The 24,026-nt window shown below is 40.8% G+C and overlaps 1 protein-coding gene across 1 annotated transcript; it reads left to right on the top strand.

Moving 5' to 3' along the window:
- The first annotated feature begins 16,541 nt into the window (after positions 1-16,541).
- Positions 16,542-23,879, top strand: LOC130999023 (uncharacterized). Its single transcript, XM_057924493.1, has 12 exons — positions 16,542-17,046; positions 17,160-17,312; positions 17,407-17,505; positions 17,682-17,893; positions 18,859-19,052; positions 19,242-19,347; positions 19,458-19,774; positions 20,157-20,567; positions 21,387-21,468; positions 21,560-21,634; positions 21,730-23,130; positions 23,535-23,879. The coding sequence occupies exons 2-12, from the start codon at positions 17,245-17,247 to the stop codon at positions 23,675-23,677; spliced, it is 3,108 nt and encodes a 1,035-aa protein (XP_057780476.1). The 5' UTR covers positions 16,542-17,046; positions 17,160-17,244; the 3' UTR covers positions 23,678-23,879.
- The last annotated feature ends 147 nt before the right edge of the window (positions 23,880-24,026 follow it).

Raw genomic sequence — 24,026 nt, 5'->3', positions numbered from 1 at the left:
TGGACGACCATTTTCCGAGTCCGAATCTGAATCATTATCCAGTGGATCAAAATTTTGCTGCAATGGAACACGTTCCGGATTAAGAATTTGCTGCAAGGGTACAAGATCCATAGAAATGTGTTGGGATGCTTCATTTTCCCATTTCCATGCTGCACTTACATCAAAAATTACATCTCTTGAAATCACCAACTTGTTAGTTATTGGATTAAAGAGACGATAGCCTTTCGATTCATCACTGTAGCCAATGAAAATGAGTTTTTCACCTTTTTTATCATACTTCTCCCTATTTTGTGATGGAATGAGAGCATATGCAAGACAACCAAATATTTTAAGTTGACTTACAACTGGTTTTCTTCCATGCCATGCTTCGAAAGGTGTTTTATTTCGGACCGCCTTTGTTGGAGAAAGATTAAGAATATATATGGACAACAGTACTTACACCTTTCGCCCAGAACTTGTTTGGAAGACTTTTGCCATTCAACATGCTTCTGGCCATTTCCTCGATAGTTCGATTATTTCTCTCGGCAACACCATTTTGTTGTGGTGTATGACGAACTGTAAGCTGCCTCTTAATCCCTTCATCCTTGCAGTACTTCACAAATGGTTTGTAGATGTATGCTCCACCTCGATCGGTTTTGAGGCACTTAAGTGCATAGCCACTTTGCTTTTCCACAAGAGCTTTGAAGTGCAGAAATTTCATAAAAGCTTCTGATTTCTGCTCAATAATGTAAATGACAAACATGGTTTTCGTACCTCGATTTCGCATGATTTGTTGTCATTTTCCTTCATGTTTTGCTTGTAAATGTTTGTTTGTGCCTTAATGTTATGCTTTGTTGATATTTGATGCTTGGTGTAGTTTTTGGAGCATTTTCAGGATAATTAAAGGATTAGTTAGAGGATTTTGAAGACATGGGATTGAAGTACGTCTCGAGAGGAATCTACGAGAGCGAACGGCGACCAAATCAGAGCTTGGACGAGGGAGAACGGGGCCGACAAAGCCACTCGACCGCAGTCACCACCCGCGGCCGCGGGGCGGGACCGCGGGCCTCATCCTCCAGCTCCCAGGGCACCCCCGCGGTCACCACCCGCAGCCGCGGCCTGGGACCGCGGGTCCCTGAGCTTTGCCCACGTTTGAGGACCGCGGGCGCGGGCCAAGACCGCGGGGAAAAGGCGGGATCCGCCCTTTGGTGGGCCTTGACGCGATTTTTGACCCCAAAACCCCCCTTTTTCCCTTCTTTCTCCGATTCATCATCAACACATCTTCCCCAACATTCAATACACTCCCAATCCTCTACATTAAAGCCCTAGCCTCCATTACTACCTCCAACAACCTATTTTTGAAGAGCATTGAAGAGGAGAGAAGGAAGAAGGTTGAAGAAGCCCATTAATAGGATTTGTCACCTCTTACTCTCTCTTTCATTCATGAATTTCTTTGATTTAGATGTTTTGATTGTAAGCATGATAGGCTAAAATCCCCCCTTGATTTGGGGATTAGGCTCATGGATGATGTAATGAATTGATTATTATGCTCATTATTAGTCTTTGATTATATCTTCTTCATTATCTTTTCAAGCCCTAGTTTTATTCCTTGTATGAAGTGTTGGCCACTCTTTATGCATTTCTAATTTGTAATTTGAATCGGGAGATGATAATTGCAATAGATTAGGTGTTTGAAACATATCGACTCAATAAACCGGGAGGTTGAGAGTTGGGTGAGAGTTTATCGATCTTTGTTGTGCTTTTGGGAGTTATAGGTTAGAAGTTAACCGGGGACGGTAACTATGACCCGTAATCTACCGTTTTAGTCGTCCGGGAGGGGGCTAGAACTAGTTGGGAGATCACTCTAGATAATAGGCAATATCAAGACTAATGTTGAGCTAATTTGAGGTCCATTACTAATCTATTGATGTCTAGTCCCTAAATCGTCTTAATCATCATATTAATCCACTTGCTTATTTGATTTTATTTGTCTTTGAACTTGTTAAGTAATTAGTAGATAATCAAACCAATTACCTTATTGTTTAGTCTAAATAGCTATAGCATAATGACTTAGGATAATCACTAGATTGAACTACTAATCCTTGTGGGATACGACCTTGCTTCCATATATTACAACTACCCGTATACTTGCGGCGTGGTGAAAATATTAGCGAACAGTAAAACCAAGTCATCTCGTACAATCATCAACAAAAAGTAGAAAGTACCTCTTATTGCCCAACGAAGGTGTTTTTGTAGGACCACAAATGTCTGAATGCACTAACTCGAGTGGTGCATCAGCCCTCCAGGATGTCTTTGGAAAAGGAAGCCGATGAATCTTTCCATATACACATCCTTCACATACCTCTTCTTTAAGTTTGATTTTTGGCAGCCCAACAACCATGTCTTTTTGCTTCAAAAGTTGCAGACCTTTGAGGTGTAGATGGCCAAACCTCAAATGCCAAAGACGAGTATTGTCCGGAGTAGCACTCTTCCAAGCAACATTAGTGGATGACAAGTTGAGTGGAAAGAAGTTGTTTGAGGTCACCTTGACACTAGAAATATCTCCAGTCTTTTTATTAAGAATCTCACATTGTCCCTCATCAAAGACCAGCTTGTATTCATTTTTCATCATTTGTCCAACACTCAAAAGATTTTGAGATATATCAGGAGAGTAATTGACATCATGGATGAATTTGTTACCTTTTTGGTGTGTACAACAACAGTTCATTTTCCTTCAATTTTGACATGTTTCCCGTCACCGAGTTCGACGTGTGACGTGAAACCCTCGAGTTGATGAAACTCTTTCTGATTTCCTGTCAAATGATTGCTACAACCGCTATCCAAAAACCAAGTGTGGTTAGTTTTTCTAGCATCCATGAAAGAAGAAAACAATTTATTTTCTTCTTCATCCGCCATAAAAATTTACTCATTTCTTTTTTTCACTGTATTCTTCATTTTTCTTAAACCAGCAATCATCATTAGAATGATTAGGAGTTTTACATCTAGTGCATTTCCACCAACAATCTTTAGACTCGTGATTATTTTTACCACAAACAAGGCACTCGAGATTAGCATTACCAGATTTTTGTTGTGAGGAAGAGAATATGTCCTCCCTCTTCCTCTGCCTCCTTGTGGAGAATTTCTTCCGCGCCCTCGGTTCGAGAAGTTTTCGTGAGATGAATTTCCTCGTCCTTGTTGAGGAGACTTTTTTGAAGTATTTCCTTTGGCTTGAAATGCTTGCTCCAAAGGTTGATTGTTGTATTTGCTTACTCTCTGGTCGTGAGCTTCTAAAGATCCCATAAGTTCGTATTGAGTGAGCTTATAGTCTCAATGATGACAATGACAATATATCACGACCGGACTTAATTAAGGATAATTAAACCGGGAAACCATGACTAAGGGAGGGAGATAAGAAGCGGGAGTAGAAAAAGGGAGTGAATAAATAGAGAAGGATCGTACCTTTCATTGATAACGAAGGGAACATCTAATATATATATATATATATATATATATATATATATATATATATATATATATATATATAACGGAGGTTTAGTTGCAATGATCCGAATGAACTAGTAAGTTCGGATATCTCCGACTTAGCCAAAATAACATAAGACTTCTTTGAGTACGTAGCGGAAGTAAAAAGGGTTTCTGATTACATGTATGAAGACATGTACCCAAGAGTTTTTCAAAACATAACGTCGAAACAAAAGAAGATCATGCTCGTCACTTCATCGCCATCGGCTACTGCTCAACCTGCACATTTAGAAATATATGCAGGGCTGAGTAAAAAGGTACTCAGTGGGCACATAAGCCTATAATGGAATATAACATGCTTCGTAAAGATTTAAATTGTCATGCCATCATAAACAGTACATCAAGGGGGTTTTTCGCTAAAAGGCCCAAGCTTACTAAATTCATTTGTGATTCTTAAAGTTCGTCTGCAGACTAAGTTCTCTTGTAATCTATCATATCTGGAATTTGCGTGCCGGAGAGGTGGCCACCTCTCACGGACACCTGACCGGCCAACCCGCTCGATGACACACGGTCACACATGTACACTAGCTCTAGCAGGATAGCTATCAACTGCTCAGGACCCGAATTCGATTACATAACACATCAGATAGATATCATACCAAAATTGAAACATTTATGGCAAGACAACAATTGAAATGATTTTAGTTCAAAGATTTTGTAACGGAATAACTTGTTCAATTGTAACATTAAACTCATTTGATGTATATGAAAGTAATGTCCACCTGATAGCAAAACTTTGCTACAGATTAGTGACTCCTTGACGAGCTCTTATTCTTGCGCAAATAATTAAAAATTTGAAACGAAAAAGAAAAAAGAAGAAGAAGAAAAAAGAAACTACAAGTATTAAAAGAAAGAAACTATAGAAAAAAGAAAGAAACTACATACTTAAAAAGAAAGAAACTACAGAAAAAAGAAAGAAACTACAAGTATTAAAAGAAAGAAACTACAGAAAAAAAAAAACTACATACTTAAAAGAAAGAAACTACACAAAATCTCGCCTTTTAATAAAGAAACTACAGGAAAAAAAAAATAGAAAATTTCGCTAAAATAAATGCTTCGAACACTAGACCTAGAGCTTGTAAACTAGCGCCTAAACCAAATGAGCTAACAGCTCTATTGGGATTTATTTCATTAACGGTGTAATATAATGTATAAATCCATTGCAGTTTTTTTTTTTTTTTTTTATATATATGTTGGATCCGGGTCTGGGATCCAACCCGACCCAGACCTGCGCTCACCATGTGCGCGCAGACTTAAAGCGGCGCTCACGTAAGTCCACCTCTAAAAATCAAATATACTCCATTGTTTATAAATATCAATTGTAAAATACGCGCTATTAGTGGTTTATTGATTCTACTCTTAACATATCGCAAATTTTTTTTTGAAAACAGATCACAAATTAATGTTGTCATTTTTGCCCTATATAATAAAAAGTAAATATATTGTTTATAAATATCAATTGTAAAATACGCGCTATTAGTGGTGATGACAGCGCCGCGAAACATCAAAGAGATACAAACATTGAACGGAAGGATAACTGCGCTGAGTCGGTTCATATCAAGATCGGCGGAGAGAAGTTTGCCTTTCTTCAAAATTCTAAGAAAATGGAGCCGGTTCGAGTGGAACAGCGAGTGCCAACAAGCCTTTGAAGACCTCAAGAGCTACCTTACGGAGCTACCCATCTTAACCAAGCCGACACCGGGAGAGCCATTGTATTTATACACTTCAGTGGGGGTAGAATCGTTGAGTACTGTGCTAGTAAAGGAAGAGGGGGATCCAGAAGCCAATATACTTTGTGAGCAAAATCATTCAGGGAGCCGAACTTAGATATACCGCAGCAGAAAAGACAGCCTATGCTATCATGATCACGGCAAGAAGATTGCGTCCTTACTTCCTATCACACAAAGTAATTGTCAGAACAGCGCTGCCTTTTCAACAAATTCTGGGTAGACCAGACCTCGCAGGAAGAATGGTAAAATGGGCTATCGAATTAGAAGAGTATGACGTGATATTTGAACCTCGCACAACCATCAAGGCGCAAGCCTTGGCCGATTTCATTCAAGAAACCACAAGGTGGCCACTGCGAGGACCATGGACAGCGCATGTCGATGGCTCTGTCACCAAGGAGGGGTGTGGAGTTGGAATATACATTGAATCACCGGAAGATGGAACCTACCAGTTCGCGATCAAATTTGAGGATAAATTGTCAAATAATGAGACAGAATATGAGGCAGTGATCAGGGTTGCCCACATCCTGAAAGAACTCAGAGCAAATACAGCCATCATCAAGACCGATTCTCAACTAGTAGCACATCAGTTAAGGGGTGAATGTGAAGTCAGAGATGACAGGATGAGGGCTTACTATTAGGGTTGTCAAGCCTTGCGGGCCGGGCCGGCCCAACCCAGCGGGCCTAGGCAATTTTTTGGGCCGGCTCGGGCCGGCCCAAAATTTCAGCGGGCCTCGAACAATGAAGCCCAGCCCGGCCCTATACGGGCCGCCGGGCGGGACGGGCCAAAACGGGCCAAAAATTGATAAATTAATATATATATATATATATATATATATATATATATATATAGTTCCAAAAATTAATAAGTTAAATCAAATTTTAAAAAAAATTGAAGACAAATTCGATGAAATAAAAAGGGTCTTAAGCAATCTACATCTAAATTACGTAATTGACTAAAATTAAATGTAAACAAATATGACTAAAACTAAATGTAAACAATATGAATACAAGTCAAAAATAAAAACTAATTGCAAAAACAACAAAAAATGAAAACGATTTATTCACAAATGAATTAATACAGTAATCAAATCAATTGGAATCAAATAACAACCACCAAAAATAACCAAAAATAAATAAATCTTTCAAGTAAAAATAATTTAATATTGATTGTTGATTGCTAATTTAAATCCTAAGTTAGACTTCGACTCGTCATTGTCGTCAATTGAAGAAATGGACTTAGATTGGGTTGGGTCCATTGGGATTGGCCGATTGGGATTTGGGAGGAGATATAAATTTTTGAAATTTTCACCTTCTATACTGACGGGCCGATTTGGGCCCGAAAGCCCGGCGGGCTTTTTGGCCCGCGGGCCGCATGGACCGGGCCGGGGCCAGGGAGGCCCGGATTTTTTTGGGCCTTGAAAATCCTAGCCCAGCCCAGCCAAAACTACGGGCGGGCCCATCGGGCCGGGCCATTCTCGGCCCATTTTGACAGCCCTACTTACTATGATCAGATACAGCAAATCAAGAAAAAATTTGAAGAATTGGAAATAATACAAGTACCCCCTGAGGAAAACCAAAAAGCTGATTTATTGGCGAGGGTCGCCAGCGCCGTCGAACAAACATGGAGCGATGAGATCACACTCTTATTTGAGCCAAAAAAAGGTTCAGTGGTCCAAGTCTGCGCAGTTGAAATTGGAAATGATTGGAGAGCTCCAATTATCCATTTTTTTACGAACAGGGGAAAGAATGGAGGGAGACGCCGCAAAATATGCTAAATATGAGAATTTTTGTCTGATCAGCGATCAACTTTACAAAAGGTCTTTCACACATCCGTTCCTTAAATGTTTGTCACCTGAAGAGGCAGAGTTCGCCTTAAAAGAGGTTCATCAGGGTTGCTGTGGGAATCACGCGGGGTACAAAGATCTAACCAGGAAGATCATCAGAGCTGGGTTTTATTGGCCTGGCGTCGACAAAGAGGCCAAAGCCTACGTAAAGAAATGTGAATCCTGCCAGAGGCATGCGCCAAGAATTAATATCCCAGGGGAGGAAATGGGGATAATGTACTCGGCACACCCTTTCGACAAATGGGGAATTGATATTGTAGGCAAATTGCCGACAGCGCTGGGAGGAAAGTGCTTCCTGATAGTGGCGGTGGACTATTTCTCAAAATGGGTGGAGGCAAAGGCCGTAACAAGGGTAGATGATGCCACCATCGAAAAATTCATCTGGGAGAACATCTGTTGCAGATACGGGGTGCCCAGAGTTCTAGTATCAGACAACGGAGCTCAGTTCACTAACCAAAGAATCGAGGATTTTTGTTCAAGGATGGACATCAGGCAAAGATTTGTCTCAGTGGCTCATCCACAAGCCAATGGACAAGTGGAATTGGCCAAGCGCACCATTTGTGAGGGTATCAAGAAGAGGTTGGAAAGGAGCAGAGGACGTTGGGCAGATGAGTTGGATACGGTTTTATGGGCACTACGCACCAGCCCAAAAACAGCAACGGGAGAAGCTCCGTTCACTTTGGTTTACGGATCAAACGCGGTCATACCTGCGGAAGTAAGGTTAGAATCACATCGAATCTGTGCATATGACCCAGCGCAGAACGCAGAGCTGCGCCGGCTCGAACTAGACCTGATAGACTTAAAAAGGGAAGAGGCCCAAGTTAGAGCAACCAAATATAAGAGTATTATCAAAGCAGGATATGACAAGAAGGTAAAGCAGCGCCGACTCCAGAAACGGGACCTAGTACTCAAGTGTACGGATGCTTTAAAGCCCACTGGGAAATTTGAAGCTAATTGGGAGGGGCCTTATATTATCACCGAAGTCTTAGGGGGCGGAGCCTATCACTTGTCCGATCAAGAAGGGAGATCTCTCACAAGGCCATGGAATATCAATCATCTCAAGAAATTCTACGTGTAAATTTCAAATATGTTATGTCGCCATGTAGACCAGATACTCTTTTTCCCCACAGGGGTTTTAATGAGGTCTGGGACCATGGTCATCATCAATAAAGATCTATGGTTTTAGGGAACATTTGCCTCTTGCATATTATCGTTTCGATCAGCGTAATTTTTAACACAGGCCTCCACGACGGCGCAGATAAAAAAGCGACGAAGGCATCAATTGCAAAATCCAAGGCATTAATTGCACGACGAAGGCATCAATTGCAAAATCTAAGGCATTAATTGCACGACGAAGGCATCAATTGCAAAATCTAAGGCATTAATTGCACGATGAAGACATAAATTGCACAAGCTAGGCATGAATGGTATGACAAAGGCATAAATTGCAAGAATTGGGAACCACGATGATCCAAGTCTCTAGGCAACGCAGACAGTAATTTCAAGTCTGCGCAGACTAACATTCCAAGTCTGCGCGGACAAACGCAGTGCATAAACCATTAGTCGAAGCTCCGTTACTAAACTAGGGGATGCAAATATGCACAGATGCACGGAGCATTAATTAAAAAGTCGACCATAATTGTCATCTAGGCATGATTCAACCCTGACATGTTCTCTTACATCAACAATGGGAAAATTATTAATATTAAGTAATATCTATGCATACACAGTGTGGAAATAACGAGCAGCATGCAAGACAAGAAAAAGTAAAATGTATCACGGAGGAAAGAGATAAGAAAAATCCATTCATCCAGATAACAAGCACATCATAACGATCTGCTGTCGCAAAAACTTAACATCCGGAGGATACTCAAAGTTTTTACATCAAAATATTGAAACATCTAAAAACCTAGGGATTGGGAGTCGGGTTCAGAGGATCTTCCAGTTGCAGAGACTCATCTGCACTGCTGCTGCTACGACCATCAGAGGGATCAGGCTACGCAGACTCATGAGCCTGGGATGCCGGCGCCGCTTCAACTACAGGGGCAGGCTCGTAGAACACCCCACCACCAGGGAAGTTACCCCGCACTGATCGAATTCAGGAGCGAATAGCATCGAGGTAGGGTGTCCTCACGAAGGGCTCTTTGGGCAGTGGATCAGCGCTGCACCCCATCACAAACAGGCGAATAGCCTTGTCTACAATTGGGAACCACCACTCTAGAGATCTCGGCGCATCCGCGTTGATACCAGAATTCCTCCGAGGCCACCTGAGTCAACGGCATTCAGCACCGCGTCGTTTTCACACAAAGCCCGTTGTTCAGGAGAGGCTTGTGTCAAGTTGAGGGTGACATGGGTCGACTCCCTGACAAGCCATTGCAGCGCCGGGGCCACAACATTTAGCAACTCGGGGGTGCGGAGGAACTCGTTGATGGTCTCCATCAAGATAATGCGCAAAAACTCATGACCTTCCGAAGAGAGGAAATAGCGCAGCCGATATTGATCAGTCCCGCGCCGGAAAGCCTGGTTCTCCTTGGCCACGATCTGCTTCTCAAGGGCGGACATTTTCTGCGAACAATCCTGAGTAATCACAGCAAGTTCTTTCCCTTTTTCGCGGTTCGCGCGCGCTAGCTCCTCCCGAACTCGGGCCAGCTCCGCATCAACAGACAGCCTCTCGGCTTTTAGTCTCTCATTTTCTTCTCGCAGACGGCGAGATTCTTCTTTGGCGCTGGTACATCTAGCCAGCGCCGCCAGGAACTCTCGGTCTTTTTCTTGGATCTCGCCTTCGACGCGGAGAAGGCTCCGAGAGTAGGCCAGGCATTCAACTCTAGCCTGCGCAGACAACGTATAAGAAATATTAATGGGACGATCATAAAATTCAACATAAAGGGAATAGATAATACTACATTACCGCTTCAATCATCAACACAAGGTTGTCGGCCATCTGCCGACGCTCCAAATACTCACGAGCCTGGAGATCAGAGGGAGCAATTTGGGCGATCATCTGAGACCGACATTCTTCGCCAGTCAAGTCTGCAAGAGCACGGGGGGCAATGCCCGCCCTAGAGGTCACTCCGCCTTCGAAAGGGCGGGGAGGAGAAGCAAGGATCCTGGTAGAGGAGTCGGCATCCTCCGAAGCTAGTTGCATCGGCTCTGGCTGCGCAGCCGGCGTCGCCGTCCTCTTTTTTTCTTTTGTTGGGGCTGTTTTTTGGTGGGAGCCCCCCTGCGTTTCCTTTGTATCAGGGGACTGCTGTCCCCTGTATTTTCATCATCCAGCTCCTCATCACGAAGTTGAGGGGGACTGTGGGAGGAATGAATGGGCTGGGGTCGACGAGACGCTGAAGAGGCTGCCGCAATGGCTTGGGCAGCACTGCCAACCGTCTGCGCAGCTGGAGCCGAAGGGCTAGCTCATGTTTGAGTAAAGTTGAAACGAGCAACGACGCCATGCGCGGGTGTCTTCCACGCATCCATACCTAGCACAAATTAACCCACATAAAAAACACATCAGAAACATATTTCAGGAAACGACACAAGCACCAGTGAGATAAAAAGCGCAAATATGGGCACAGAACAGAACAAACATCAATATGAAATACCAATAACACATTTAGTACCCGCGGCGGACAAAGGATAGCGGGAGAATAAGCCTGCGCCGGCTAAAACAGAGGACCTAGTTACTAGTTCTTTCACCTTCTGGACATTAGCATTGCGGGCCTCAGCTAATTATTTCAGAAGGATATCCTCAAGATCATTAACACGTCCGGAATCGCAAGGGGTAAGATGCTTGGTGTGGTGCCATTGAATTTGGGCGTCGGCACCGATAATGTCTGGCCATGAGCCATGAAGGGTTTGGACAAAGAAATATTTATCATGAAATTTTTTGTCTAAGGAGGTCAGCTTATTCATAAAAGCCATATGGCCCCCGGATTTGGAAGTGAAATTATAGTGGGATCCGGTCCTTTTCAAGACATGGGTCTTATGGAATAGGGCGGCGATGTAAGGATAATAGTTAGCGGCACATACTATATGCAATAAATGGGCCCGACGAATAGATGAATGAGAGAGTTGGAAAAAAGGGATCCCGTATCGATTACATACATCAAGCAAGAAAGGGGAAGGAGGGATTCGCAACCCTGCATCAATTTGATGCACCCAGATCGGAATGACGCCAGGATCAATGCCCCGACGGGTGTCGGGCATATTGGAGTCAGGATCAGCCGAATTCTGAATCCAGATCTTAAAGTCTGGATCGGCAATGTCGATGCGGATGGCGTCCCTCACCATTTTCATGACCCGGACATTAAGGGTAGACTGGGGAAGTTCGGATCCCGCGGCAGCCATGGATTATACAGAGCTTTGAAGAAGGGTTAAGATAAAGTGGAAAAAGGGAGATGATGAAAAGATCGTCGGAAAAAGATTAAAGTATTATAAACCAGAAGGGGGAGAGAATGGGTACCCGGGTCAAACTTAGCGGCGGGGAAAGTAGGGAGAGGAAGGGGAGCGACCGGCGAAAGAGAGAGAGAGGCTGAGGAAGGGATGAAACACCAGAGAATGTAAGGGAAAAAGAAGAAGAAAGGAAGAAGAGGATGACAGGTATTTATAAAGAGGGGAATTCAAAGGGACGAAAGAGGGGGAAATCATTAGGGTTGATATGCGTGCAGAAAAGGAAGGGCCCAGATTACGTCACGAAACGACGGTTAAAAACGGAGGGCTTAGATTGTGCCAGGGGCTGCGAAAAGGCACTTACGGGGAATAGTGAATGTGTCAGTCATTAAATGAGGAGACATCATTAAAAGGAAAAAGTCATGCGCTGATGGGAATGCGTCAAAAGCCTTGTAGAGCTACGAAAATTCAAAGAAAAAAGACTTCTTTTCATAGACTAGGTGGGAGTAGCTGATGAGGAGTAAGGATCTCATCAGCTATTCTATTCTAGAAGGCGGGATTTTGTTAACTCAATTATCAAGAAATTACTAACCATGGGAAATATTGGATCATCATAGGGACACGGAAATGAGTGTCAGCAGCGCTGACTTTGGCTTTAGGCACACTTGGTTTAAAGAACGTAGATACATTACCCAGTAACCAGAGTGGAGGATCCAGCGGCGCAGACGAAAGTCGACGCAGACTAAAAAGGGCGGTTCGGCCTCAAGGTAATGCCTGAAGAAGACTTAGAAAATGAAGCATTCCTAGCTGGAGCAAGGACTAAAAGGATGGCTGCGCAGATAAGACCAAATGGCGGCACAGACGAAGGGTTCAATTACGTCTTGTATGAGTGTCAGCACAGATGAAAGCTCGTTCAGGCGAAGTCGGCGCAGACGAAAGTTCATTTGGATGAAGTCAGCGCAGACGAAGGGCGGAAGCAACCAGTGTTGGCGGGAGGACCACACGTTCATCATAAAGCTGCAAATTAGTTAGAAAAGCTTTTTGATAGATAGTGATTCATGATCGTACACCGCATGTGGAGTACGTGAGTGACCTGTAAAGTCTTTTTTACCCTTCGCCCTAATGTAATTCTATAAATACCTCATGTAATCCATCGTTAGACACACGCGAGAATATCTTAAGAAATCTACAAGTTCTTCGTCTGCAAGTTTCCTTTCCATTCTCAATCACACAGGTTAATTCGAGCGCCCTCTTCACTCATTTAGATCTAGGTTTGAATGTTAAGCTTTACCAAGTGGTTTATTAATTCTAATCTAACATATCACAAATTAATGAACGGATTTTAAACTTTCCAGAATTGGAAATTAAACTTTTGGCTGAATTGAAGTTACTATATACGGCATACGGGGTTGTTATTATATATTATATAGATGGTCATGATAATGAGCTCAATTCTAATAAGATATTCGAGCAGGGTACACATTGTATTAGTCGAAGATTTATATTATTAAAATCACCCTTTCCACGTTGACTTGATAATGATCATATATCCACGTTAGATTAATATGTGTGAAGCTTCTATTTTAATACACATATCCTTAAGATGCCTCTAATAGTAGGTACAAAAGTTGGATTAAAATGGTAAAAGGTGAAAGTCGAAAGTTAAAACCAATTTTTATAAATAAAAAATCAACTGTGGTGAGCAAAATTCGTCAATTTAGCTCAAGCCCAATTAATATTCCAAGCTGGAAAAATGAGTCAAGCAACTCGGTCCGTCTAGCTTCGAACCAACTTGGATCGACAACGAGGCTAGCCCAATTACTTAAACTTGTTTGCCCAGCCCGATAAGTCCAGTTATACTTATTGCAAGACCTATCTGGGCCGACCCAGATTGACCATTCCACTTCAAGTCCAGTTTGTCTAAAGTTCTAAACAGTCAGGTTGAATAATTCACACTCAGCTCGAGCCCATCAAGCTAGTCCGTCAAAGCTAGCTCGTCAATTTGGCACGACCTTAAAAGGCCCGATCAGTCAACAGATTCATCTAGCCTAAAAAACTATAGATCAATTGGAATGGACAACCAAGCCGGATATATCACATCCGGCCCAAGAGTTACCATCCACCTAGTTGACGAAGTCACAAAGACCTAACCGTCGACCTTAAGAGGCGTCTTCCGCCAAGCTGACATAGTCAGAGGATGAATCTTTATGATTCCGTCCAAATCGCAACCCCTAGGAGAGAAGGGTTTGGATGAGGTCAAACTGCAGAAACCCTAGCAGCTGGATGTCCACTATATAAACAGCCCGACTAGGTCATAAAGAGGAGACAGAAATCCGTCTGACTATCTATCTCTTGAATACTCTATACTTCTGCCACCACGCTCATTACTCTTCTAAGTCGGAAATAGCCAACCTGGTCTATCTCCGCCTCCAACAGTCCATTATCACATCCCGCCGTCACCGTTTCCACCCTCTGACGTCGCTGACACCTTAGAATAATCACTCATTCCAATCCATCTTTCTCTCTTATTTCATTTTGTTTGCCATTTTATTTTTCTATTACGTTACTAACTTGAGCGTCGGAGGCTCTACGATGGACACCCCCTCCCGGTGCTCAACCTAGGGCTCTTACATGTTATTGTGTTGACAAGTTGCTAGTGCCCAATCGATCCGGACGTACAAACATCATCCTCAATTGTAGATTTAACCTCTACAACTAGCACGTCCTCTCGTGCGATGCATGGGTCACGATGTATTTTATTGTTTTTAAAATTTGAAACTATGTAAAAATATCAAAATGTCATTATATATGAGTTGGATTAATCGGTACAAAAAAAATCATGTTAATTTAAATATTAGTATTTGGTTTCAAATATTGTATAATAACAATATTATCAACTTAATGAGTAAATATAATATTAATAGTTAAATAATAATAATAATAATAATAATAATAATAATAATAATAATAATAATAATAATAATAATAATAATAATAATAATAATAATAATAATAATAAAATTATAAATAATAAAGCAAATAATTTAAGTCAATCTCATTTTGAGCAAATAACACTAAATCATTAATATAACAAGATTAACAACATTCATTTAATATAACAATTTTGGGCTCTTAAAAGTCCAATCTATATTACTAATAATATACCAAAAAAGGGTACGTTTCCATGAATGCCTAACAAAACCAGGATTTTTTGCACCAAGAACATATGCCCAAAGTAAGCACATGGTGAAGGGTAAGGTTGATATCCACCGGAAGCGCCAAGCAAAATGACGAACCTTGGTGGAAGATAAAACGTCTTCCACCATAGGGACATCTCTGTGGATACAAACTTCACACAGTACCGTTACTTTTCGTCAGTAGCAAGAATTAGGAAGTTGGATAGAGAGGATTCCTTATTGGGTGTGGGTTGATCCTTGTCAATGAGATATGAGACTCTTACATCCCCCTAAACCATATCAACTTCCTTCCTGTCAAAGATCGAGGTGACTTTATCATCCATAATATCCCTTGGGAACTCTCACCAAAAGAGAATTATGAAATTTGATAAGCCTCCAGATTTATTTAGCTAACATAGCTTGATTCTGAAAGCCAAAAGAAATTCCATCAAGAGTTTCTTCCCTTCATCAGAATCTCTCTACCAAAAATTACTTCATGTCCGTACACAGCCCTGCGGACAATTTGAAACACGTCATAGCGTAAGTATGGATAATCAATGTCTCTTTGCACAAGCCGAGAACCATATACCGAGCTTCTTCTAGGTACGGTCGCAAAGGTAGTCAAACTAGAGTCTCCATTAATGCATAATAAATATCGAGTTAACAACCTTCATCATCTTGCCAAGTGTTGTATTTGGGCTAAAAGAAATCGATGATTTATCAAAGTTGATCTACTTGGCCTGAGGTCCGACCAATACTTTCTTAGCACCTCGCAAATTTAAGTGTGCATTATTTGCTTAGCTAATTTATGAGTGAGTCATCGACCAAATATTGGGCTAGGAAATTAATAACCATTGACGTAGCCAGAGGGGGGCAGTGGGGGCACTGGGCCCCCTGGAAATTTCAAAAAACACTAGGGGTATTTTAGTAATTTTATATTTAATATTAAATAAATACATAAATATTCTTATTTTAGTAATAATCCCAATTTTTCTCTACGTGTAAGAGATAAGCTATTGAACGATTGTAAAATTAGTGTTTTAAGGTTGGAAAATGATATATAAATAAGAAAATGTGAGAAAATATTTTTCTCCTTTTTTTTATCATATGTTTTGCTAGAGATGAAAAGATGATAAAATGTTGAAAAATATTTTCACACCCATACCTTAGAATAATATTATCTAATATTGGAGAGAAAATGAGTGAAAAGCTCGCCTGATAAAATATTTCACACTGGTCAGAGAAAATTTTCCATCATAATAAACATGTAAAAATGGTGGAAAATGGATGAAATATATTTTTTTCTATGTTTTTCCATCAAAATAAGTGTATTTGGTAATAAAATGAATAAGTGATTAGAAGTTTTTTGTTTATATTTATTCCAGATTAGAAAATTGAAATAAATTTAGCTGGGATGGTCCAAAAATAAATATTGATTAAATTAGTTGGGACGAAGAGAGTATTTGGCCCCCCTAGCTAAAAAGTCTGGCTACGTCACTGTTAATAACCCTACTTAATTAAATTTTAATAAAATCATTGGTGTTAAATTTTGACTAAATCATTGGTATCATCTCCAAAGAAATTTACCCAAGACTAATCTCTGAATTTCATACAGAATTATGCTTAATCATTGTGTTGTTTGTTGTAAATTGCACTATTACTATGATTTCCAAATATTTCAACATTTATCCAAACAGCTTCCTAGATTTTTCCTGTCTAATTTGATGCCTCATTTTACCGCTCGCAGAAGAAGCAGTAACAACACGCACCAATCGGGAAACCAGAGCCCACATCATCCACCACTGAAACTGGCGCGTGCTGTAACTTCAAAACACAGTGCGTGAAGAATTCTCTTATTTCCGGTGCTCTGTAATGGCGTTTTATTTTATCGCAGCGTTTTTTTTCCATCTTGTTTCTCAAAATTCAAATTTATAGCGTCTCTCTCCCATTTTCCATTTCACAAACAAAAAATATATATAGATATACGCGCACACACGTATAGATACAAATATATATATATGTATGTGTATGGTTTTATATGCGTAAGTTGAAATACCTATATGTGCGTGATGTATCTCTCTCTGCGAAGAGATGGTTGATCAGATAATAGGAAAACAAATTTGCTAGGATTTTAAACCCTAACTTTTCTTTTCCAATTTTCATTGCTGTATCTCGATCCATGTTAAGACAGAGAGATTTTGGCTAGATTAGGCGGTAGAGGAAGCGAAGGTTGCAACATTTCTCGAGGGATTTCGAGTTTTTAGTATATTGGGATTGGGGGCGAACGCGTGGTTAAATTCTGTTGTTTAGCATTGGATTTTGGTGCGATTAGGGCATGGATTTTGATTGAGCTGGATCAATCAACTGAATTTTAGCTTGAATGTTAGATTGACTTGGGTACGTGTTGGATCAGCTCAATGAATTGGGAGAGTTAGAGTTTGGGAAGATTTAAAATTGGTGTGTTTGATTTGAGTTATTTGTTCTGTTTGGTGTGTGCATGGTTAAATCAGGTCGCGGCGAGGTTGGATAAATTTGTACGATTTAGACTGCGGTGGTTGCTTTTTGGGGAAGTTAGATTTTATTGGGGGCAGCAGAATGAGCTCACAAGATGAAGATAGAAGGTCCTTGGACGAGGGTTCTGAAACTCATGAAGATGTTTCAACGTAATCTTTTGTTACACAAGTTTGTTTATCTTTCTGCAATTGATACGCCTTTATTGATGTTAGATGAAGAAAAGTGCTGTTTTGGTGATTTTAGGAAGCCAAAAATATCCTATTCAAGAGAGTTTCTACTGTCGATCAGCACTTCGGATATCTGCAAGAAGTTGCCGAGCGGGTTTGATGAATCACTGTCAAGGTAAATGATGTTCGATTGATAATGTTATAGAGAATGCCTCCCGAAGAAGTTATTGTGATATCAGTGGTGTTGTTTTTGTTGCCAGGCAGTTTATTGAGTTGCTTGCTTGGCATCTTTGATATATTTAGAAGTGTCCTGCAATTTTTTAGTATGCTCACCTGTTGGTTTTTTGACAGTGAAATGGAAGAAGCACTGTTGAAATTACCTGATCGAACAAGAATTCCTGGGAGCTTGCCATACCAAGGTTTCAGAAGGAATGAGTATTCCTCATCACCTCCTACTCGGGGGGATACTAGTACATACTCTAGAGGCATTTATGGGAAATGGGATAGCCGTTCTTCTGCCCGCAGTGATCGAGACAGTGATTCTCAGTCTGACAAGGACTCAGGTTATCTTTAACATTTCTGCAGGCTTGACACATGTATGTTATTTTGATTAGTAGGAAGGTCTAGTTGAAGTGAAGGATTCAAAACCAAAATCATTGTTAGCCGATTCAGTTTATCTCCTTTTACTCATAGCAATAACTTCAGTTTATCTCCTTTTACTCATAGCTGATTCAGCAGTTCTTGCCCTTGGATGAAAATAATGTCTAAGATTTCTTAATGACGAGTCAAGTCTGCTGCCTTAAATGATCCCAAAAACTAAATAAAAAGTAAGCATTGGTATGAAATTCTAAGTTAACATTAACATTAACTAGTACTCCCTCCGTCCACAAAAAAATTGCCACATTGTGGACTGCACGGGTTTTAATAAAATGGTTGGTAGTGTTGTGATTGGAGTAAGAGTCCCACTTTAAATGGGGAATAGAAGGTTAATAAGATGGTGAGTTGTATGGATCCTACTATTATAAATGGATGTGGCAAATTTTTTGTGGATGGACTGAAAAGGAAATTGTGGCAAATTTTTCGTGGACGGAGGGAGTAATATATACTCATTCTGTTTGGTTGGAGTTTCAACAGTGGCTGAATCTTATATGATTCCCCCCTCCCCCCTCTGGCTATGTGTTGCATTCAAAGATGGCAGCACCTAATGAACTATGCAACCACTCAAACTTAAGTTTGTACATTGAATGTACATGTGGACTGGGATCACACCAGTCTCATCACATTTTCTTGGGCCTATTTTTATGAAATTTTGAGAAAAAAAATAATATATTTTCTTGATATTGTGTCTGTGCTTTATGTTATGCTTAGCGCACACATGGGAAAAACTGTGTCTTGTTAAGTAAGATATACCGAGTTTCTGTATAGTGCTTGGCTTCCTTCAGGTTATTTTGTGAATTATATCTTCTGGAATCCCTTGTATCATTTTTTCCCTCACTACATTTGATTTGTTTTTCACCCTTTTCTGTAGATTCTGGGAAGCGTTTTGGAAATCAATCTCGACGTCCTTGGCAGACTCCTGAGCATGATGGGCTGCTTGGGAGCGGTTCATTTCCAAGACCATCTGGATATTCTGCTGGGATCTCTGCGGCTAAGGTGCGACCAAATGAGCAAAATCAACTAAGCAGAAGCAGTGAACCATATCATCCTCCGCGTCCTTACAAGGTCAACTAAACAATGTAGATTGTAATGAAGTTCTGTTAGCCCGCAGCATTTTTTGTATTTTAGTCTCCCCAATGTGTTCACTCTCTCTCTCTCTCTCTCTCTATTTAAAACATAGTACTCAGTCCACGTGCAGTGATATGAAATGCATGAAGTTCTCACTGAAATACTTCATTGTGCAACTTTATTCAGGCAGTACCTCATTCAAGAAAGGATACCGATGCCTTCAATGATGAGACTTTTGGCTCAATCGAGTCTACTAATGAAGATAGAGCAGAGCAGGAGAGAAGGAGAAGAGGTATTCATTCATTCTCATGGGAGGTGTTTGTGGTTCCTAATTCCTATATTAGTTATTCCAAACTCATTGTTCCTAATTGTTTCTATATCTTTAATGTAACTTCTTTTCAGCCTCTTTTGAGATGATGAGAAAGGAACAACATAAAGCTCTACAGGAGAAACAAATTAATTCAGGGAAAAGCAAAGTTGGCGATGTCTTAAGCCTTTGTGAAGGTTTGGTAGATAGCAAAGAGGAAAAGGGGCTTTTTGTCAGGAATAATGAATTAGAGGTTTCTGCTGTAACTCCTGCCTTAAGCAATGACTCAGAAAAATCATCTTTATCTTCACAAGCTCCTGCATCAAGACCGCTTGTTCCACCAGGTTTTAAAACCAATCCCCTAGAAAAAAGCGCTGGCTTGAAATCGTTGATTCATCCTTCTCTGTCAGAGGTACACTCATCTATTTTTGTTGGGTAATGGATGTATGCTCTTTAACCTAGGAGCAACAGACTTGCATCAACTCAATTCTATTTTGTGATTTTAAAAAATTTCACACACACCCTGTGAGAAACTGTTCTGCAAAGCAGTAGACACAATATCATTGTTCGTAAGACATACACTACACACTGTAATCTTTTTGCTCCAATTCAGAAAGGAAACCCTTCTCTATGCATGGAGGGTCCTGGCACTTTATCTGTCTTCAGCTCTATTGCTGATGAATTCACTGTTCTTAAAATCTCATTTTACATTATAGTCAATTGCTACATCAGGATCCCTTTGCAAAGATACTTTCAATATGTTCAAATTGCTCAGATATCTTATACTTTTACAGGTGTTAAAGCCTGTAACAAGTGAGAGCGCTGCAGATGCTGACCCCAACCTGAATCAAAATGCTAATCATGGTCTTGAGAGTCGGCTCTCTGAAGAAATCAGTCTAGTTGGCGGGCAGCCCACAGATAAGACACAGCAAACACTCCTATTGAATAAGGGGGAACATGTAAACGTACATGTTAGTTTAGATGGGCCTAAGCAAACTGCCATAGAAGATCAATTGTTCCGCATTTCCAGTCCCTTACAGACTCATGGAACGCTGGATGATCCCAATTTTGCCAATCTCAATGCTGAGGGATTGGAGGATAAAACCGTTTGTGATTCTAGCAGAAGTCATTCAACATCAATTTTAGAAAAGATTTTTGGTAGCACATTATCTACGAAAAATGATGGCCACTCCAGCTCAGTTGAGGTAATTGAAGTTTTAAATAAATTTATCTTCAACGAGTGCCTGCTCCCAGCCCTTGCTCTATGAGACTGTGCTTCTGCCTTGCCGATGTGCCTGCTACTTAAATCAGTCTTCCTGATTACACTATTCCCATTGACACTTGAAAACAGTTATCTTCTTATAACTTCATTGATTATTTTATTTGACGTTAGTTTAGCTAATTTTAATTGATAAAGACGGCTATGAGTTGTCCAGACAGATGTGTAGTATTATTTACCAGATTGATGAATGTCACTGCTCAATGTGGGCCTGGAAACTTGCACCAGAGTAGTTTTTAAAAAAATATATATTGGCATATGAATTTTTTATTCCGGATAAGTTCTTCCAAAATCCGAAATAACATGAATTGCCTCTTAAATAGGGATATTTTGTTAATATGGTATCCCATCTATCTGTAATCATCATCGACGTAGTTGGGGTCCAATAATGATTAGATTAGGTCCAAGTATTCAAATCAAATGTGCCACCCTGAGGATGACTATAATTAGCGATATTATGAAAGAGAGCAAGTGAAGTTTAGGGGAGTACTTCGTGCACCCTCTGCTGTAAACCTCAATGTGATGTTTACCACAGGCTCACTTGAGACTAAACTTGTTCTAGGAGCTGCATTTTTGTTCTAGAGAGACATTCCTATGGTTTGATATTAGCTGGTCAATGATGAGGGTATTTTGAACTTTTGCTGCTGTTCTTCTCGTGCTTCCATTCTATCAAGCCTTTCCACATCCTTTCCTTCTGATGAATTGTATTGATCGCTGATGTCTCATCAATTTTGTTCTTATATAGCTTCACAATAATAAACCTGATGATAGATGGAGCCCAAAGTCCGCCAACTCATCGAAGTTTGCTCAATGGTTTTCTGAGGAAGGTAACATGTGCTAAACATTGAATGGTAGCAGAAATTCTCATTTTGCTTTTTATTTTTTTTGTGGCTCTAATTCCTCTAGCACATATTACAGAAGCAAAGGCTGCTGATGATGTCTCATCTGCAGGGCAGAAAGATTTACTGTCATTAATAGTCGGCAGTGATAAAGGCAAGTACTAACTTTATGCTTCAGAAGCAGCTACTGCACATGATTTCTCCTTTTAGTCCATAAAAAATCTAATATGGTGAAGCTTGACATTCCAGCTGCAGCTAATGGGATATCTGATCAAGCATGCAGTAACAGCAAAGAGGATGCTGTTCCAACTGTTCTTACCTGTGAAGACCTTGAACAATCTATCTTGTCTGAATATGGTACAAAGACTACCAACACACAGCCACACATGAAAAGCTGGACCTCTGCTGGAGGAGATATTGCACAATCAAGTGGACATGCTGATAATCACGCTTCTCTACACCTGCTCTCAATGTTGCAAAAGAGCTCGGACCAAACTAATACAGTTGTTAGCCCTGTTAATATCAACTTGGCTGATAAACAAGTAGTTTCTCAGGAACATGATAGGGCCACAGTGATGAATGAGCCTAAAGAGGAAGAAAATGGTAATTTGGGGAAGACACTCACTCTGGAAGCCCTCTTTGGAACTGCTTTCATGAAGGAGCTAGAGTCGGTTGGAGCCCCTGTTTCTGTCCAAAGAGGCTCTACTGGCTCTGCTCGAGTTGATGCCCCAGAGGCTCATGCATTTCCTTTTACCATTGGAGACAATGATATTTCTTCTTCAACAGTAGAAAATACCGAGCTTCAGAGACCAATTCATGACTATAATGTCTCTTCAAACCATAGACAGATTGCAAAATTTAGTGGGGCTGATAACTGGCTTGGCGTCGGCGATTCTTCAATTGGAATATCTTCACCAAAGCGTCAAACTGAATCGCTCAACAAACGTGGTGGATTTGAAAGGAATGCTGGATATCAACTGCCTGAAGAAGAAAACTTTATTTCTGCAGGTGATACTCGCGATCCCAGGTTGCTCCCAATAATGCCAGGCGGTGGTTCAATCAACAGTGTAAACAGTTCTTCAAGTACACCGATCAACATAGCAGAGAAACTGGCAGTGTTTGGTGGTATTATTAAAGACAAGCAAAGCATGGTAGGTTCAGAAGGCATTCCCTTTCCACACAACTCGTATGAACAAAGGGGACCTGATATTTCCTATCCTAATAATCTCCAGTTGCAGCAGCAATCATCTCAACGTTTTCAGCCTCCACAAATTACCCAACCAAGGCCATTGTATCATCACTTGGAATCACATCCTGCTCACATGAGCTCCCACCTGAAGTTCCTGAGTCCAGAGCGCACTTTTGGTCACGATTCTCCAGTTAATCACCAACTCTCTTCACCTATGATTCGGCCGTCTTTCCATCACAATCCCAATGTTAGGGTTTCTGGATTTGACGTTGCTCCTCCGCAACACCCAATGTTGCATCAGATGCAAATGCCAGGCAGCCATCCTCAGTTTGCAAGGGGTGGTCCAGTTCCCCATCATGGCAACCAACCGACTGGTTTTGTCCAGGAAATGAATCAAATGCAAGGTCTCCCCTTTGGGCCCCGCTTACCAAACATTGGCGGCAGTGGAGTGCCGATGCCAGGTAAAAACTGTTTTGTTTTTTTCATTTTGTTGTTTTAATGAGCTTGTAGTAGTTATGGATATACCTCATATCTACTGACCCCACTTCATGGACCCAGAAATTAATTGTTTTCCGTGCCTGCTTTGTTGAGATATTCATTCTGTTAGAAGAGCAATTTATTTTTTAGCATTATTTATTTGTTTATTTATATTCTATTAGTGATCTGAGAGAGAGTAAAACTTCAAAGAATCTAAGTTTCCAATTCTTAGAACGAAGCCCTTAAGTTGTTTTTAACTTGACGAAGTAAATGCTGTTGTTTGCTTGCTGTAGATTGTTATGAATGAATCTAATATCATAGAGTTTAGGCGTAATCTAAGATGAGGATATTTATGCAGTTTGTTGTGATTGAATTATGAATTGTGCAGGCGGTACCCCTCCCGAAGCGTTCCAGAGGCTAATAGAAATGGAGCTCCGAGCAAATTCAAAGCAGATTCACCCTTTTGGCCCTCCTGGTCACAACCAAGGAATATACAGCCATGAGCTAGACCTGGAGTCTAGGTACCGATAGTCGGTTGCAATTACACGTGGAAGAAAATGCAGTCTCGTCTATGTGAATAGATCAAGCACCCCTCCCAGTGACCTGGTCTATAGAATGGATAGTTTTGCTGCACTGTAATTTCAGGATCTCAATCAGATTGTGGTAGAACCATGTAAAAGGGTTGTTTCCTGACTCTGCTGTGGATATATGCATGTTCGTTTCAACAGTTTTACTCTCTCTTTCTCTCTCTCTCTGCTCTACTTTCCTTAGTATGTGACAGTCATGTTTAAATGGTTAGAGACATCTCAGGTTTGCTTATAAATCTCTCCCTCAGTTTTACCAAAGCAGCCTAAATATCACCATTTCTCTTGACTGGCTT

The sequence above is a fragment of the Salvia miltiorrhiza genome, chromosome 8 (genome assembly GCF_028751815.1).
Source record: "Salvia miltiorrhiza cultivar Shanhuang (shh) chromosome 8, IMPLAD_Smil_shh, whole genome shotgun sequence".
NCBI classification, from domain to species: domain Eukaryota; kingdom Viridiplantae; phylum Streptophyta; class Magnoliopsida; order Lamiales; family Lamiaceae; genus Salvia; species Salvia miltiorrhiza.
This window is presented reverse-complemented; position numbering and strand designations above follow the sequence as displayed.

Bases quoted from the DNA above. Each gene is read 5' to 3' on its own strand.
- LOC130999023 (XM_057924493.1), top strand. From the start codon at position 17,245: ATGAGCTCACAAGATGAAGATAGAAGGTCCTTGGACGAGGGTTCTGAA. The intron at 17,313-17,406 runs GTAATCTTTTGT...TGGTGATTTTAG, and splicing joins ACTCATGAAGATGTTTCAAC to GAAGCCAAAAATATCCTATT. The intron at 19,775-20,156 runs GTACACTCATCT...ATACTTTTACAG, and splicing joins TTCATCCTTCTCTGTCAGAG to GTGTTAAAGCCTGTAACAAG.